Source organism: Leptonychotes weddellii, chromosome 3, assembly GCF_054177405.1.
Source record: "Leptonychotes weddellii isolate Sample4059 chromosome 3, ASM5417740v2, whole genome shotgun sequence".
NCBI lineage: Eukaryota > Metazoa > Chordata > Mammalia > Carnivora > Phocidae > Leptonychotes > Leptonychotes weddellii.
In genome coordinates, this window is record NC_138371.1 from 21,124,317 (window position 1) to 21,143,859 (window position 19,543).

The 19,543-nt window shown below is 32.8% G+C and overlaps 1 protein-coding gene across 12 annotated transcripts in view; it reads right to left on the reverse strand.

The window, feature by feature from the left end:
• The window catches only part of SPAG16 (sperm associated antigen 16), a 127,133-nt gene that overhangs the window by 92,981 nt on the left and 14,609 nt on the right, over positions 1 to 19,543 (reverse strand). For 9 of the 12 annotated variants that reach the window (XM_081813675.1, XM_081813672.1, XM_081813669.1 and 6 more), the window contains one exon: positions 13,972 to 14,109. The exons of 2 other annotated variants lie outside the window; for them this stretch is intronic. In XM_081813675.1, the coding sequence (XP_081669801.1) occupies positions 13,972 to 14,109 (138 nt within the window). Of the gene's footprint in view, positions 1 to 10,648; positions 14,110 to 19,543 lie in introns of those variants that run through there. One more of the 12 variants, XM_006745086.3, reaches the window with a different exon arrangement.

Here is a 19,543-nt window from a genome sequence, read left to right on the forward strand (position 1 = left end):
CATTCTTCAACTGGATATACCTTCTGCAAACCCCTGATAGAAAGCAAACAAGGGTATTCTTTCTAAGCCCAGTCGGTAAAAAATTAATAGGAATTATGTTAGTTTCAATATATGTTAGTTTCAATATAATAATGTAAAATATAATTATAATGAAAAAGTAGCTATGTAACAGTCTTAGTTAACTGACAAAGTGCTACTGCATTGAGATTCCCATGTTCTGAAAAATGGGTGCACTGAATTCAGGTGCTTACATCTCATAAGAGGTCACAATGGAATAAATCAGAGGTATCACAGGATTTCAAAATACAGATTCACATAAAATAAGTGCAAAAAATATGTATTTCTGCATGAAGAGCTACGTCAAAGCAATCCCTGAGGAGCAGAGACTGGAATGCTGCCAAAGAAGCAGGATGAGGTTAGGTTTTCAGGCCCCTGACGGGGCATATTATGATCAGTGAGACTTCTGCAAGATCAAGTCCCATGTGGCATATGGTGAAAGTGTCTCATCCATTCTTCCAAGTTTCTTTCTTCCCTTCTCCTCATATCCTCAAACCTCTCCCATTTTTTAACATGACCTTTTTCTGAACATGTCCTTTATTTTACTGCCAATGTTGTAGTTTTTATCACAAGTAAAAAAACAATGTGTCACAGGCGTCACAGGCTACTCCCACCATCTAACCCTCAACTTCATTTCCATGCCAACAACTTTGAAGGAACAAGAAATGGCTGACTGAGGAATATGTCAATTAGGAGATGAACAAACAATGTATTCTGTCCAGGTTTTAACCCTCACCGTGAATGAAGATGGATGAAAAGTGAGGGAATCCCTCTGCCACCATTTGCCTAATGAATAGTGAGTGAAGAGGGAGGACAGGGTTTAAGTAGAGTGATTTAAAAAGATAAAAGGCTGAGTTGATATTTTGTTGTGAAAACACAAGAATACCACAGGAATTCTCATTCATTTGTAAAGTGGTTTACATATCTTCTTGTACATAAAAATACTCAATGTTACTGTTATCATCACATCACTATTACTAATTAGTATAGCAGAACAGATATATTCAATTTCTCTAACAGCTTGATTTATTTACCTAAAATAGAGGGCATGCCAGTAGATAAATATCCTCTAATGGACAAAAAGTATCAGGATACATGCTTATTAGTAACACTGTAAAACTTTATAAAAGATTTAAACTTTTATGAACATCTGGTTTTTTTTAAAGATTTTATTTATTTGAGAGAGAGAAAGAGAGAGAGAGAGCACATGAGAGGGGGTTAGGGAAGAGGGAGAAGCAGACTCCCTGCTGAGCAGGGAGCCTGATGCGGGACTCAATCCCGGGACTCCAGGATCATGACCTGAGCCGAAGGCAGTCGCTTAACCAACTGAGCCACCCAGGTGCCCCTATGAACATCTGTTTTGAGTCTACTAAAGCTGTCTTACTTTCAACAGCTTGATGAGTTATATAAATGAGCTAATGTTTTATTTCTCTTATCTGAAATGTAAACCCATAATAGGTTAAAAAAAACTTAAAAAAATAAAAAGTTTCTTAAGCAGAACTACAAATGTGCAGCATTGCATCAGCTCCCTTTTTAAATATACATTTATAGGCCTATTTGTACTTATCCCAGGAAAGAAAGCATAGGAATTGATTGAAGTATTAGACCTTAAAGTTTTCTGACCATTAAATTGGTTTTCAGGGACTTGCTTTCTATTTGCACAAATGAAGTCTACTCAGTAAAACAATTTAGATTCATTTCATGGTGATGCTTCTGTTATGACCTTCCTGCTGTCCATCTGCTTAATAAAAAGAAAATAAAAATTGCACTAAAAAATAAAATTTATAATATTCTTATAAGCAATTAATATTTTAAACTATACAATATTTTCTGATTAATACAGCACCTTTGTGATTTAAAAACAAATCTTCTACTAAGACACCAGAAATTCTATTTAAGTACAATGAAGTAAAAGTTATTCAATGAAGCATTCTATTTAGATTTATCATAAAGAACATATTTCTTACTGCTTTTTCTTAATGAGATGGCAGAATGACTAATTTCCCCACTTCAGGAAACCAACATACCAAAATCTACAATTAAAGTATGAAATATTAGAACACTCATATTTTTATCATATTATAAAAGCACTGTCCCAAAAACTCCATGTTTCAAATTATGAATCTGATTTAATAGTGTGCTCTTAAAAATTATTTTTAAATGAATGCCCCCAGTAAAATAATTTTGTTAACTGTAAAGTTTTAACTATTTTAAGTGACCACTGAATTATAGATTTATTGGATTATTTTGTTATAATTTGGTAAAAGGAAGCATACAAACATTTTCTTGTTTATTTGCACCAAAGTAGGCCATCTTTGTCATGTATTTTTCTCATGCACAAACAAAAATCAAAGTAACTTCTGGTAACAGTATTACATAATAACCAATTATTTCATTGTTTTCAACTGGTTATAAATGAATTCATTTAACGCACTAATATTAATACTGGAATAATTGTTGGATAGCCAAAATGGGTTCAATCATATTTGAGGAAAACTTTCATTATATACTTAACCAAAAAAGAAAGGGGTATACCCATGTCCAGAAAAAAATACCTTCTTAATTTAACAAGCAATTACCTAAACACTAAACCATAAAATTTTATAGGCCTCATTATTATCTTTATTTCCACAGTGTTTGTTTCTGAAAGTCATTAAATTAAATGGGTCTCTGGAAAAGCTGGATACTCTTTGACCTTCTATAGAAGTGAATTTTGTAAGTGAAGTTTAGGGCTGCTTAGTAAAGCACCTAATTTTTCTTCAATATTAATTGCTTTTTAATTTTAGTTTCTTTATGTTCATATTTTCTGGCAGAAGATTTAAAAAGAGTATTTCATTATTTTTAAAATGGTACATTTTAATCTTCTAATTAGCAATCCCAGTCAGTTTTTATTTTCTGTCAAACCTTCAGTACACTCAATAAAACTTTTCTGGTCTGCATTATATTTCTTTAACGTAGAAGCCCAGCTAAGGACAGCAATACTCTAAATGAGGCAAGACTTAACTTTATGGAAAGTTGTTAAAAATTCCATTATGAAGGGAAAATGATGCCTACTCCAAAGGAATGGTATAAAAGGGGCAAAATTATCAATTAATTACTCTAAAAAAATATTAAAAGCTTAACAAAAAGCCAAAATGTTAATAGCACACATTCACTTAAGCCCCTCCTACTTGTCAGAGGTAGGCCCTGGGGTTATGTTGAGCACAAGATACACCCATTATATGGAGCTCACAAAATAACAACAAAATATATACATTAGATAATTAGATGCAAAGGCATAAATTTCAAACTCCTTCATAAATATACAGTATTAAATTAAGGATAATCTAAATAAATGGAGGGATATACCATAGAAGACTAAAATTTATGAATACATCAATCCTTAAAAATATATATGTATATGTAAACACAGGTGACACACACACACCACAAATATTCTTCCCAAATCATGTTATAAATTCAATTCAATCTCAATCCCCCCACCTTTCTATAGAAATTGACAAAGTGACTCTAAAATTTATATGGAAATACAAAGGACCCAGAATAGCCAAACTATCTTCAAAGAACAACAATGCTATAGGACTAACGCTACCTGACTTCAAGAAATTACCTAAAGCTACAGTAATCAAGAGTGTGGTACTAGAATAAAGACAAACAGATTAATGGAACAAAATAAGAGTCTAGAAACAGACCCACAATTATAGAGTCAAATGATTTTCAATAAAAATTCCAAAGAAATTCAATGATGGATGAAATTCTTTTTAAGAATGGTGCTAGAACAATTGGATATTCCTTTAGAGAAGAAAACTAATCTTTAGCTCCTACCTTACACTATATACAAAAATGAAAGATAGTTATAGGCTGAAATAAAAATTCTTAATCTTTAAAGGTTTTCGAAGAGAACACAGACTAATATCTCTGAGACCTGGGAGTAGGCAATAGTATCTCAGACAAAATATCAAAAGCAATACTATTAAAAAAAATAAATTAGACTTCATCAAAATTTAATACTTCTGCTCACCCAAAGACACCATAAAGAAACTTAAGAGTGAAGCCATAACTGGGAGAAAATATTCACAATGTTCTGACAAAAGATTTATATCCATAATATGTAAAGAACTCTTACAACTCAACAATCAGACAAACAGTCTAACCAAAAATGGGCAGGACTTAGACAGTAAGAGAGATGAACAGTCAATAAGTACACACACACACACACACACACGTTCAGTATCATTAGGTATTAGAAAATACATATCAAAGCCACAACAAGCTGCTACTATACAATTACTAAAATGGCTAAAATGAAAACCACTAACAATACTCAATGTTGGTTACAATGTAGAACAACTAGAACTCTCACAGACTGATACTGAGCATGTAAAATGACCCAACAAAATGTTGGAAAATGGACTGTCAATTTCTTATAAATACACACTTACCCTTTGGTCCAATAATTCCACTCCTAAGTTTTTAACCAAAAGAAAGAAGGCACATTCCCACAAGAAGACTTGTACACAAATCTTCATAGCAGTATTATTGATTAGGTACCACAGTTGAAAATAATCCAATAGAAAAATAATAAACAAAATGTGACATACACTATACACTATTCAGTATAAACAGAATACTTTATAGCAATAAAGAGGAACAAATTACTGATAAATTCAAAAATCACAGATGTATTTTACAGAGTTTATGCTGAATGTAAAATGTCAAACACAAAGAAACATACATTCTGTGATTCCATTTATGAAGTTCTTAAACAGGTAAACTGATCAAATATCAGAACACTGATATATCAGAACACTGATTGCAGGGGCAGGGATACCTAAGAAGGGACATGGAAATTTCTGGATAGACAGAAATGTTCTACATTAAGAAGGGTATGGAAGTGACAAGACTTTATCTGTTTGTCAAAATTATGTAGCTAAGACTCGGACATCTCAATTTATGTAAATTATAACTCAAAAAAAGTATAAAAAATAATGCATTATACTAAGTGTATGTAGAGTAGGGTATGGGTGGGGTAGAGATGAATTAAGAATGGCAGAAATATGTTAAAACTGATAGGTCCGTGTGATCACCTCTAATCCTTGATATTTTTTCAGAATTAGGTTAATATATGTAAATAATAAATTGCTATGTACATGTCTTCTGGAAAAAATACTACTTTTGATGTTTATTCAGTGTTGCTGCTATTGCTAATAATAAGGTTGACAAAGATAATGATGATGATGCTATTCTACCTACTTAATATATTGTATACCAGGTATTATGTTCATTATCCTATGATAGGTAAGTCAAGCACAATTGTTGCCTTCATCAGGTTCACAGGAGTATAGAGAATATTAATAAGGAAACAAAATATAAACTTATATAACCATAAACTAGTGAATGTTATGAAAGGAAAACAGGGTGTTATAATACAGAATACTGGTTTAATCTTTATTGAGCACTCACCATGTGACAGACATTGTGCTAAACACTTTAAAATGATTCCCCTCAAGGACAGATAATACCATCCCACTTACATATGAGGAAACTGAGTGATAATTATATTATTATATCTAGTAAAGGGTAGAGTATCATGTAATTGTGTTGCTCTCTCCATAATACCTGATATCAATATCTGTTCTAAATTAAAGTTTGACTGGGGTTAGTAATGCTGAGTTTGATAACAGTAGATATTGACCTTTCAAGAACCTAACTGTTCCATAAAAAGTTTGTTTGACTTCATTATTATGCTGTAACCAGATAAGTCAACCTACAAGAATGTTAAGCAGGATATAATGTATTCCATATTTCCATCATGTCCCTCCATCCAGTCTATTTTCCAACAAAAACAAGCTCACACTAGGCTTTTCTTCAAAATTATCCATTAGCCTCACATCCCACTCAGAGGGAAAAAAAAGCAAAGTTCTAACAAAGGGCTCTACCATTTATCCCCTGGTTCCAGTCACTATGGTCTCCTTACTAGCCCCCTAACAAGCCAAGCTGTGCCCACCACAGGCTCTGCTACTTCCTTTTACCTCTGCCTGGAATTCCCTTTTCCCAAGTTTATACATGGCCTCCCTCAGTTTCTTCAGATAATCAGACAGGACTTCCCTCACCACCCTATATAAAACTGCACCCCATTTATCTCTGTCTCCTTTACCATGTTACTTTTCTTCCTAGAGTTTGCCATCACACGTTATATCTGTCAACATCCACTTGTAGCTAGTGGCTATCTTATTGGACAGCACAGCCTTCTAACTCTCTAGAGTGTTAACAGTGCAGAGGTAAGAAAAAAAAAAAGCTGTCAATGAGTTAGAAGAAGAGGTAGAACAGCATGCTGTCACAGAAGCTGAAGGAAAAAAGGAATGAAATAAGATGCATAATTGAGTGGAATAGATGCACAATTGAGTGGAATAGGTGGGGTGGACGCCAGACTGCAGGATGTTAGCGTACAAGTACAATGAGGCTTTTAGGAGTAAACCATCCAAATGAGAATATTTTCAATGTCTACATTACGGGAAGACATAAAGCACTAGGTCAAGATACAAAACAAGATCAAGCAAACAAGTTCTTTTTTTTTTTTTAAGATTTTTTTTTTTTTTCATGAGAGACATAGAGAGAGAGAGAGAGAGAGGCAGAGGGAGAAGCAGGCTCCCAAGGAGCAGGAAGCCCGATGCAGGACTCGATCCCAGGACTCTGGGACCATGACCTGAGCCAAAGGCAGACGCTTAACCATCTGAGCCACCCAGGCGCCCAAGCAAACAAGTTCTTAATTAATGAAACTCATAGTAGCCTTTGTGGACCTCAGACTGAGGTGAATATTGTGGCATGTCAACTACCCAATAAAACAAGGTTTATGAAATAATGTCTTAACTGTAAAAGATATGATAACCCCAAGTGATGCCTTCTAGTCTTCATTCAACCAACAATTCTGTAAATGTGTAGCAGGTTGCTTAAATTCTAGAACTCTCCATTTAAAATGACAATTGGGACTATATCAAAATAAACTATTGAGGGGTGCCTGGGTGGTTCAGCCGGTTAAGCATCTGCCTTCGACTCAGGTCATGATCTCACGGTCCTGAGATGGAGCCCTACATTGGGCTCCCTGCTCAGCAGGGAGTCTGCCTCTCCCTCTCCCTCTCTCTCTGCCCCTCTCCCCCTGCTCATGCTCACTCTCTCTCTCTCAAATAAATAAAATCTTAAAAAAAAAAACAACTACATCAAAATAAAAAGCTTTTGCACAGTGAAGGAAATCATCAACAAAACAAAAAGGCAATCTACAGAATTGGAGAAGATATTTGCAAATGATATATCCAATAGGGGGTTAATATCCAAAATATATGAAGAACTTATACAACTCAACACCAATTTAAAAATGAGCAGAGAACCTGAATAGACTTTTTCCCAAGAAGACATATGAATGGACATGTGAAAAGATGCTCTACATCACTATTCATCAGGTAAATACAAATCAAAATCACAATGAGATATCATCTTACACCTGTCAGAATGCTAGTATGAAAAACAAAAGAAATAACAAGTGTTGGCAAGGATGTAGGAAAAAAGCAACCCTCATACACTATTGGGAGAAATGTAAATTGGTACAGCCACTGTGGAAAACAGTACGGAGGAATCTCAAAAAAATAAAAAATTGAAATACCACATTATCCACTAATTCCACTATTGAGTATTTACCCAAAGAAAATGAAAACACTAATTCAAAAAGATAAACACACCCCTAGTTTACTGCAGCATTATTTACAATAGCCAAGATATGGAAGCAACCTAAGTGTCCATCAACAGATGAATGGATAAGGAAGATGACACACACACACACACACACACACACACACACAGGAATATTACACAGCCATAAGAGAGGATGAGCTGGAACAGCATGGATGGACCTAAAAGGTATTCTGCCAAGTGAAATTGCTCAGAGAAAGACAAACACCATAGGATGTCACTCATCTGTGGAATCTAAAACACAAAACAAAGTAATAAAGAAACAAGAATCAGAATTAGACCTATAAATACAGAGAACAAATTGATGGTTGCCAGAGGTAAGGGCAGTGGGGTGGATTGACAAAATGGGTGAAAGTGGGAGATACAGACTTCCAGTTATGGAATGAGTAAGTCATAGGAATAAAAGGCACAACATAGGGAATACAGTCAATGATACTGTAATAGTGATGCATGGTGACAGATGATAGCCACATTTGTGGTGAGCACAGCATAAGAGAAGTTGAATCACTATGTTGCACACATGAAAATAATACAACAGTGTGTGTCAACTATACTCAAATAAAAAATTATTTAAAAAAGTAGTCAGGTAGCAATCTAGAGCCATGAATTAAAGCTCATTTTTGAGAAAATAAATACTTTTCCCTATGTTCTTATACCTAAAGACCCCTGCAGATTGAAAGTGAGGGGGTGGAGAAACATTTATCATGCAAATGGATGTCAAAAGAAAGCTGGAGTAGCAATATTTATATTGGACAAACTAGACTTTTTTGTTTTTATCTTGCTTTGGTATCAGGATAGTATCAGGATAGTACTGGCCTTTATTGCATTATTATTAAGGTTTTGATAAAGATTGTCATTTTTTTTTTAATGTTTGGTAGAATTCACCAATGAAACCATGGGGTCTTGGACTTTTCTGTGCTGGGAGATTTTTTTTTTTTATTAAAGATTTTTATTTATTTATTTAACAGAGATAGAGAGAGAGCACAAGTAGGAAGAGCGGCAGACAGACGGAGAGGGAGAAGCAGGCTCTCCGCCAAGCAGGGAGCCCGATGTAGGGCTCGATCCCAGGACCCTGGGATCATGACCTGAGCCGAAGGCAGCCGCCTAACTGACTGAGCCACCCAGGTGCCCCTGTGCTGGGAGATTTTTGATTCCTAATTTAATTTTCATTCTTGTTATTGGTCTAAGATTTCCTATTTCTTGGATCCAAGATTCATGATTCAGTCATGATAGTTCTTGCATTTTTAGAAATTATCTGGGTTTTTTCCTAAGTTATCTGATTTGTTAGCATATAATTGTTCATAGCAATCTGTTACCACACAATGTATTTCTGTGGTTATCTGTTGTATTGTTTTCTCTTCCATTTCTCATTTTGGTTTTTGAGTCTTCTCTTTTTTTTTTTCTTAGTTAATGTTAAAGCATTGCCAATTTTGTTTATTTTTTTGGAAAAACTAGTCATTACTTTCAATGTTATGTTATTGTTTATTCTGGACTCTATTTTATTTATTTCTGATTTTTTCCTTGTTATTTCCTTCCTCTACTAAATTTCAGCCAAGTATCATCTTTTTCTAGTTCTTTGTGGTGTAATGTTGTTAATTTGAACTTTTTCTCTTAATACAGGCATTTATAGCATAAATTTCACTCTAACATCTGCTTTTGTTGAATCCCACAGGTTTTGGAATATTGTGTTTTCTTTTTCTTTCGTTTTGAGACATATTTTGATGTGCCATTTGTTTTCTTATTTGGTCCATTGCTTGTGCAGTAGTGTGTTTAATATTTACATATTAAATATTTATTATTTACATTGTAGATTTTGTTCTATTGTTGATCTTTAGCTTTGTACCACTGTGGTTGGAAAGTATACTTGGCATTATTTCAGTCTTCTTAAATTTGTATTATTCGTTATGTCTCTTTTTACATGTGTACTTGAAGAAAATGTGCATTCTATTTTTCTTGGAAGAATGTTTTATATATATATACACACACACACATATTCTTAGAACCATGTATTCTGAAGTATGCTTCAAGTAAAAAATGTTCTTGTTCAAAAAAAATAATAATTACTTTAACTGAGGAAACTCATTTAAAATAAAGCATATCAGAAGGGAGGGGAGGATGGATGAGTAAAATAGGTGAAGAAGATTAAGGGCACACTTATCATGACAAACACTGAGTAATGGTTTATAGAACTGTTGAATCACAATATTATACACCCAAAACTAATATAACACTGTATGTTAACTATACTGGAATTAAAATTAAAACTTAATAAAAAAATAACATTAGGAAACCATTGGGGAATATCAAAAACAGGAGTAATTCTAAATATAAGAATTATTGAAGCAGAGGTCAAGAAAATGAGAAAGTGAATTAAATTCAGGATGTTGAGTTTCAAAATACATTTAAGTATATAGTAGTAACTTTGTAAGTGCATTTGGATGTTTTGCCTATTCTTTAACGTGTCTGAAGTGATCACAATAACAAATTACAAACAAATGTGTAATTCAGAAATAAATTTTTATGGGAACTTAATTGATTGCATAATTGGTCAAAAGTTTCCAAAAATGGATTTTCACATGTTTATCTACTATGACCTTAATTTTAAAATTGAGTATTAAAAAGATTAAAAAATAAGTAAAATTGAGTATTCCAAATGTATGTACAATAAAAAATAGATAAATAAAATGACAAATGGTCTGCATTTTATTATAAAAGTACAGTTATGTTCTGTAACTGTGTATCAAACTTGGAAACCATTCTGGAAAACAGTTTGGCAGTTTTTATGGAACTACCCCATGACCCAAGGGAAATGAAATTATGTGTCTATAAAAAGTCTTACACACGAATGTCATAATTGAATCATATATTAAGCAGAAACTTGACACAACCCGAATTTCCATCAAAAGAAATATGAATAGACAAATTGTGATATATTCACATAATGCAATACTATTCAATAATAAAGAAATGAACTATGGATACACCAAAACTATGGATGAATCTCAAAAATCTTAAGTGAAAGAAGGCAGATAGAAAAGAGTACATATTGTATGATTCCTTTCAAAAGAACTTTAAGACGGAGTTAAACCAATATATGGTGATAGAAATCAGAACAATAATTGCCTAAGGGAACGGGTACAGGAAAACTTTCTGGGGTAATGGAAATGTTCTATATATTGTGATTTGGCTTAGTGACTACATGGGTATATATTACAGTTAATCAAAACAGATTGAACTATACATTTAAAATCTGTATATTTAATAGTATATAAACATTTTTTAATTAACATACTTTATTCAGAGAAAAAAAGATTATCAAACTACTACCTATATTATTCCTCTCCAATATCTAGTATATACTTTTACATTCAAAGTGACTATAAACACTTCTTAATAGTACATTTTTTCCCTTAAAGACATCTATGTATAAGGAAATTTTCCAAACATTTATTTCTAAAACTTTTTTTTTATCAAGGTATAATTTACTTATAATATTGTACCAGTTTCAGGTACATAATGATTCAACATTCATATACAGTGTAAAATGAACACAATAAGTATAGTTAACATCCATCACCATACATGCATACATATATCATACATGAAACTATATTTTAGATAAGATAATCAACACTTGTAGCAAAATAAGGAAAACCTCTGTTCTAAAATAGGCATTGCTTACAAAAGAGAAAAGGACGATTTTTTTTTAATTATAACAATTCAAATGAAATTTAGAGTGAAATATTTCCCTTTTCATGTCTTCCTTTATGCTTCATCACTGCTGAATTTCAAAAATATTAATGATGTGATGATTAAAAAAAATCCAAGGATGACAGCCTTTAGAGATATTGATAATAATAGCTGACATTTTCAAAGCACTTTGTGATTTACACAGCTCTTTAATATGGATTGTCTTATTTAATTATCACATCACTCCCTAGGAGTTAATAATAGTATGTATAATTACTCCCAGTTTAACAATAAGAAAACTGAGTTGATAAGTAGCAGAATATTGGAAGCTAGGTATTTGAACCTTAAGTTCAATACTCTTTCCATGGCAATTCTCTTCTCTAGATAAATATTAAGCTTATAGCTATATGATTTTTCTGATTTTTCTAGATACATCATTAAATGCTACCAGTATAATCAGGACAACATATAACATATCTGTAAACCTTACTCTTTTTACATACCAAATATTGGTTATTGTTAGAAAAGTATTTAACATCTACACTTATCTTGCTTTAAGAAACAGTCTTAATCCTGGAAAGGAAAACCTTATGGTAAATTCTATAAAAGGAATCCCATGTTTATTACTAATCCCTACTGGAAAAATATCTTCCAAAGTCAAATTGAAAAACCTGTGTGATAAAACATTACAATGTAGGGCAAACTTATAGCATGACAAAGGTAGTTTTGGTAATATTTTACAAAACTTCATTCTTCATTTTCGAAAATGTAACCAACAGACTTAGGCTCTAGAGACATGCTTCACCAAAAGGTGTCATAAGAGCCCAATGTGCTTAATATTCATTTAATGATATAAATAGTAGGCACCTACTAAGGGTCAAGCATCTTTCCTTCAAATTTTCCATGTCAAGGAGATTAAAGCAAATATTTTCCTTTTCCAGTCTGTTAAAGTTTAATTACATCAAATAAGATATATTTAGGAGATAATAATCATAACCTTTGAAACTAAAACTATATTTTAATAAATATAGCAAATTTTATATACATTTAGTAATCTGATAGTTTAGTAAACACAAATAAGAATCATATTTCATTTGAGTGATATCTGTTTTAATTATGGGATAATAATTTGCATAGGTAATAGTTTATATGGTTTTGATTATAGTTATTAAATATAATATTCAATAAACAACCAGTAATCAACAATGATTATTTAATGTCACTATGGCAAAACTCATTGCAAAAAGAGGCTCTATCTATTCAAAAGAAAATTAGCAAACTCAAGCAATAATTCAAAGAAGATCAGCAACTGAAACAGTATCCCAGGCAGCACTCTGAAAAATTTGCTGTGTCAAATTCCCAGTGCATCCATTAGGTGTCTATACAATATCACAGTGAGCATCAGGGCCAATAGTGCAAACCACTTCTGAGAAATGAACTGAGAATAGAGAGAATGCTGGGTCTAGTAACTTATCATTCCATGGATCATCATACACTTTTTTCTAAAATGTAAAATGTCAAACAGTACACCCATAGATAATATGAAACTTATATAACTTGCAAAAACATTTCTATGAGTAATAAGTGAATAAATGATCATACAAATTATCTTTTACCACCACCTTTTAAAAGTAGGAGTTTTTAAATTTTCCTTCACTTTGCAATACAAAGTCTTGTTTTTTTACATTAAACGTTTTTACAAAGACCTCAAAAATATTATGTTCTTGTATGGTAGTTCTGCTTATCTAATTTTTTGTTTTGATATGATTCTTTAACAGAGAAAACCGCTCTTTAAGTATGTTTAATAAAAAATAATGAACAGAGCATGAACTTTCTCTACTCCATATCTAAGCATTGATTTTCCATCTAACATTGTCTTAGATGAGTAGACTCATTCCTAGTCAACACATTCACATATTTGTCTATGCAAGAATAACAGTGTTTATCTAAATTTGTTCGCCAAAAACTACGTCTTCCATTAATTTCAGAAAGAAAGATTAGGCTTCTGTTAAGTTTCTCTTCTATGCATGAATTCATGCTAGGAGATGATGAAATAAGTTTCCTATGGGGAATTTTCAAACACCAAAATTCCTCTAACTAGGAATACACTAGCTCCTTCCTTCCTCTCTGTCTTCTATAAGTTTATTATTATTTCAGAAATTAGCTTATCCTCATAGGGGAAGATTTCCACAAACGATGAAAAGATTATCAAAACCATAAGAAAGTGAGTGTTACATAACAAATTAACCATCTCCTATACAACTCCCCGCATTCCACTTTTCCTGGTGGGTTGCAATTGTGAGAGTTCTGATCATCTGTTCAATTAATTTGCTACTGAAGCCTTTCACATTCTTTCCAACTAGAATTTAAATATAATTCAATTCAGAATTAAAGCTCCAGTACATTAACCACAGTTAGCTTCATTCAACTCTTCTATTTAGTCCAAAAGAAAAAAAAAAAGTCATTTAAAAAGTAACATACTCAGCTGCCTGTTTGTAGTGTTTCAAGTCTTTCTTCAAATTTTTGTTCTCATTTTCTAAAAGCATATTCTGCGTGTAGACATCTGGAACATTCCCAATATCTCTAAGTTCAGTTACTCCCTTCTGTATTAACTCATACCTAGGATAAAATCAAACAAAAGGCTTAATGTTGTTTCTTTCTACTAAATTGGTTTAATTTATGTACAATTCAAAAAGTTAAGTCCTAGGGGATATTTATAGAAATGAGTTGTGGTATTACTTTTGTAAATTAAAATGTCAAAATTCATAATATATATTTAAAATTTAAAAAAAATAATTGCTAGGTACTAATATCATCATGGTACATAAACTATAACCGAACATCTCGTATGTTCCAGGCACTAATCTAGACACTAGTAAAATTAACAAAACAGTCCAAGTCCCCATCCATTCTAGTGTGGAGAGTGCTTATGTTCTATGAAATAAAATAAAGCAGGATCAGAGGGGGAGACCGAAGTGGAGAGTGATGGGGGCATTTGTGCTATTTTATATAGGCTGAACACAGAAAGTATGACTGGCAAAGTGCTATCTGAGCAGAGAAATGAAAGAAATAAGAAACCAAGTCATGGGGATATGAAGGAGAGGAGCATTCTTGGTTGACAGAAAAGTAAATGTAAAGACCCTGAAAAAAGGAAGTGCATGACATGTACAATTAAAAGCAAAAAGCCTGTATATCTGGAGTATCTGGAGCTGGAGGAAGGGAGAGAGTGGTACGAAATGGGTCAGGAAGACAGCAGGAAGCAGGAGAGAGGAATGTGGTTTTACCTGAATCAGACTGAAGCCATTGGAAGGCTTTGAGAAACAAGTGATACTGGTCAGATTTGCTTTAAAAGGATTAGTCTGTTGGAGGAAGGTGGGAGGGATAGGTAGATGGGTGACAGGTATTAAGGAGGGCACTTATGATGAGCATTGGTGTTGTATGTAAGTGATGAATCACTAAATTCTACTCCAGAAACCAACATTACACTGTATGTTAATTACCTAAAATTAAAAAATAGGGGGGGTGGCGCCTGGGTGGCTCAGTCGGTTAAGCGTCTGCCTTCGACTCAGGTCATAATCCCAGGGTCCCAGGATCGAGTCCCACATGGGCTCCCTGCTCAGTGGGGAGCCTGCTTCTCCCTCTCCCTCTGCCTGACGCTCTGCCTGCTTGTGCTCTCTCTGTCAAATAAATAAACAAAACCTTTAAAAAAAAAAAAAAAAAGAAACGAAACTTCAAAAAAAGATCAGTCTGGCATCTACTTGAAGAAACTGACTCTAGAGGAGCAAGAGTAGAATCAAAGAGACTAGTTTGGAGGCTGTTGCAGCAGTCCAAAAGAGAGAGAATGGTGGCATGAACAAAGTTGGTAGCAGCAGAGATTATGAGAAATAGGTACCTTTTGGAATTGCTGTAAAGGTGGAGCCAATGAAGATTTTCGTACGAATCATCTGCCAAGAGTTGGTTAATAAAAGAAGTCAAAGATGACTCCAAGGTTTCTGGTAGAACAGCCAGCCATTTACAAAGATGGGAATGAATGCAGTAGGAATTGGGTGGTTGGAGAAATTAAGAGATTTGTTCAGTGCAATATATCTACCAGGTAATCAAGTGAAGATGAATACTGGGTATACATGTCCAGAGTTCAGGGGGTCAGGACTTGGAATTCAAATTGGGGAAGACTGGACAAGGCCATCTAGGAAGTGAAGTAAAGAGAGAAGTGAAGTTCCTAGACTGTTTCAAGACTGGGAAGATAAGGAAATACTACCAAATAGAGACTAAGAATGAGAGGGTATAGTGAAGTTGTCAGTGAATATGCGAGCACTGTGGCTCAAGAACCAAGTAAATAAAGTGTTCCAAAAAGGAAGAAATGAACAACAGTGATAAATGCTGCATACAGGATGAACAGGAAGAGTACTAAGGATCAGTCGCTGAATTTGGCAATGTGCAGCACTGAAAAAACTTTTAGTAGAGTCATGGAGATGATAGTGCCATCAGAGTAGGTATAAGAGTAGGACATAAAGAAGTGGCAACATACTCTTTCAAGGCGACATGTAAAGTGGAGCCTAGGAAATCTAAAATGAACTTAAAAGAGGATGTGGCATTCAGGGTGCTTTTTTTGTCTTCTGCCTTTTTTAAAATATATGAAATATTGTACATCTGTATGCTTATGGGAATGATCCAGCAGAGAGAGAAAAAGCTTAGAGTGCAGAAAAAGAGAGAGAGGGGACAATTGCCAAAGCAATATCCTTGAGTAGGTAAGAGGAGCTGGGCTCCAGTAGACAACTGGAGGGTTGGCCTTAGATGACAGCATGCACGGCTCAGGCTCTGTGACACGTGAGGAGGAGGAGGCCGGAGAACAGAGGTGGCAGGTTAGTAGAGAGGGAGGCAGGAGTCACAGAACTTCCATTTTCTCGGTGAATTAAGAAGGAACATCAGAAAATCATTTACAGATTTGTAAATAATTATAATTTTAATGATATGTATATATTATATATAGCAATAAAACTACATAAAAAATAATACAAACATAGAAAAACATTTCAGTAAAGAAGTTATTAACAAAGAAATCCCTACAGAGTTTGCTATAGATGAGCTAAACATTTCTTTAAAAATGTTTAATTATCAGCATTTTCATACTATAAATCTTAATTTTATTAATATATTACACATTAATATTCATATGGTTGTGTGTTATATATCTTATCTGATATTAAAAAAAACACAGCAAGACAAGCTCTGTGAAATATCCAAAAAGCTAAGAAAATAGAATCAATATTAAGTAATATTTGCCACAATTTATAAAACAAATAAACATTTAATCATAAATTCACTATTATATTCATATTTAGAATGTGATTCATATTTATCTCAGAAGAGAAGATGTAAGGATTGATTAAAGTATTAGACCATAAAGTTCTTCTGACCATAAAATTGGTTTTCAGCAACTTGCTTTATTTAAGAAAAAAATCACTAAAGAAATTATTTTGATAAGAAAAAAAGTGATATGTAGTCCCTCTCTAAATTAAATGCTATGTAAATAAACTAATATGTGGTAAAATAAATACAAATCAAGCATAATACAACATATCACATACTATATCACATATATCTGAGGATATTCAAAAATAATTTATCAAGAAAAATTTCTGTAATCTATGTAAAAATATCAAAGATGACTTCAAACTCACTAAAACTATTCTAATACTATTAGATAATTAGGAATCAATCTACAAACTCCAGAAATACATTAATACATTTCTCAGTAAAAACAGCATTTTCTACATATGATTTTTTGGTTTTGTTTCATGTGTGTGTGTGTTAAAGAAATATCCTGGCCTTTTTATTTCTTCCTCTTTATTCACTCACACTTAGAATAAGACTGAAAAGTGTTCAAATGGGAAAAAGATTGTTACATAACTATTAGGAACAGGAAATAAAATTTACTACCAACAGACCTGCCAATAAAATTATTGCCAATAAAATTACATTAATGGTATTCATATTTACCATAAGGTCCATAAACTACTTAGAATTATATAGGAACAGAAAATACACATATTTCAGGGAGAAAGTACAAAGGCTTTCATAATATTTGTTTATATACCAAAAGAGTTTAGGGCCCACTGTCACAAATGACAAATAGCATGAGAGAATTTCAGTAAACACATCAATAGCATCATAAGAGTAAGGGTTATTTTTCCTTCCTGATGGCACCCAAGGCATAGGATATAAAAGACAGAAAAACAATCTCCTAGATAATAACAAATATCAAATGAGAATTTTTCCTCCATGTTTTCAGGGACAGTTAGGGAAAATCTTCACCAACAAAGACAAAATTCCATTAGCTACTGTTAACCCACAGTGCAGACTTTTTTATGGTTCATAGAAAAAATTCCTACTACATTCACAAACACACACAAAATCTTTTTCTTTTTGAAAATGGACAGAAAATAGTTTAGAATTTGAAAAAAAAAGCTTTCTGGGCTATATGGTCTCCACTGTGACTGACTAACTTTGCTGTTACAGCATGAAAAGCAGCACAGACAATACCTAAAAGAAAGATTATGGCTATGTGCCAACAAAATTTTATTTATAAAACAGAGGCAGACCAGACTTGTTTGCTGACCTTAGATTTAAAGAATTTACTGCAATTACTGTTTGAAGATTGAAAGACAACAAGTCCAATTTTACTGCCCAGGTTTTTTGGTTACTTTGAGGGTTTTGTTTTACAAATTAACAATGGGGAAAACTTATTTGTCAACTTTTGTAAGATTAAATGAATTCGTAGCAATGAATACTATAAATGTTTTTCTCCATAATAAAAAATGATAAAAAATATACTTGATATTCCTACTGTCCTACTATGCAGAATAAGCAAAGCTTCTGGATCAAAGTAAAAAATGTTTCATGTGAAATAAAAATATTCAATACTGTGTAATCTTATTAAAAACAGTTTGTAAGTTTATAACAAGCTGGCAGCTAGGGATAAGGATACAATTATTTGAACCACAGTATTACTAAACCCATGTAATAAAGAGATAGATGAGTTTTACTTTAAAATTATTGTAATATACTAAGTGGCATGCTTATATAGGGGTTCCATAAGTCCTAATACCATTGTAGTTTCCTGAAATTTCACCTCAATTCAAACTGCTAAATCTAAAAGGATAACATGATACAACAAGCACTTAATTGTTAAGAGTATACTTGGTTCCAGATTTCTCAATGGGATGATCATTTCACACTTTGGGCTGGACAAACATGTGAGTACTAGTCCTAACACACCTACTTAGAAGAAAAAAGGAACTGAGCCACATTAATTTTTCATTTCATTAGTAATGTAAATTAATCATCTACCTACTTTTACAAAAATGTATTTTCTAATACATTTGTAATTATTTCTTAGGGACATTTTTATAAAAATCATTTACGCAATTTCCAAATTTAATAGGAACACTATTATTTTACTACCATCAAACTTGTTCTTTTTCCTAAACTGTATTAATGAAAAATGGTTCTCTTCATTAAATTTATTAACTTTAGATATGCAATTTAAAGTAATAAAACTGATTTCTTCTATGTACATGGTCTCGGTAGATAAGAACCAAAAAAAGCAGCAAATAAAAATTACATCACAGTCGGATTAGTAGAAATTACAAATTGCTCCTTATATTTAAAATTAGGATTTAGTCCCAAAACACTACAAACATCTTTCTGTATCATAGTATTCCCTTCCCATGATATGGAATGGCTTTTAAAATGGCTCAAACATATTTTTATATCCAATTACTTAATAATATTTCATTAAAGAATGTTGGGCCTCTGAAAACATGCATGGTGACATTACTACCATTGTAAAGGAATAAAGACAGCATGCCTGCTGATTTTCATAACCAATTAAGTTATTAAAATTTTCAATTATAACAAGAAAATCTGTGTTTAGGCATCATTTGAAAATATAATTCTGCTTATTTCTTTTTTTTTTTAAGATTTTATTTATTTATTTGACAGAGAGAGAGAGACAGCGAGAGAGGGAACATAAGCAGGGGGAGTGGGAGAG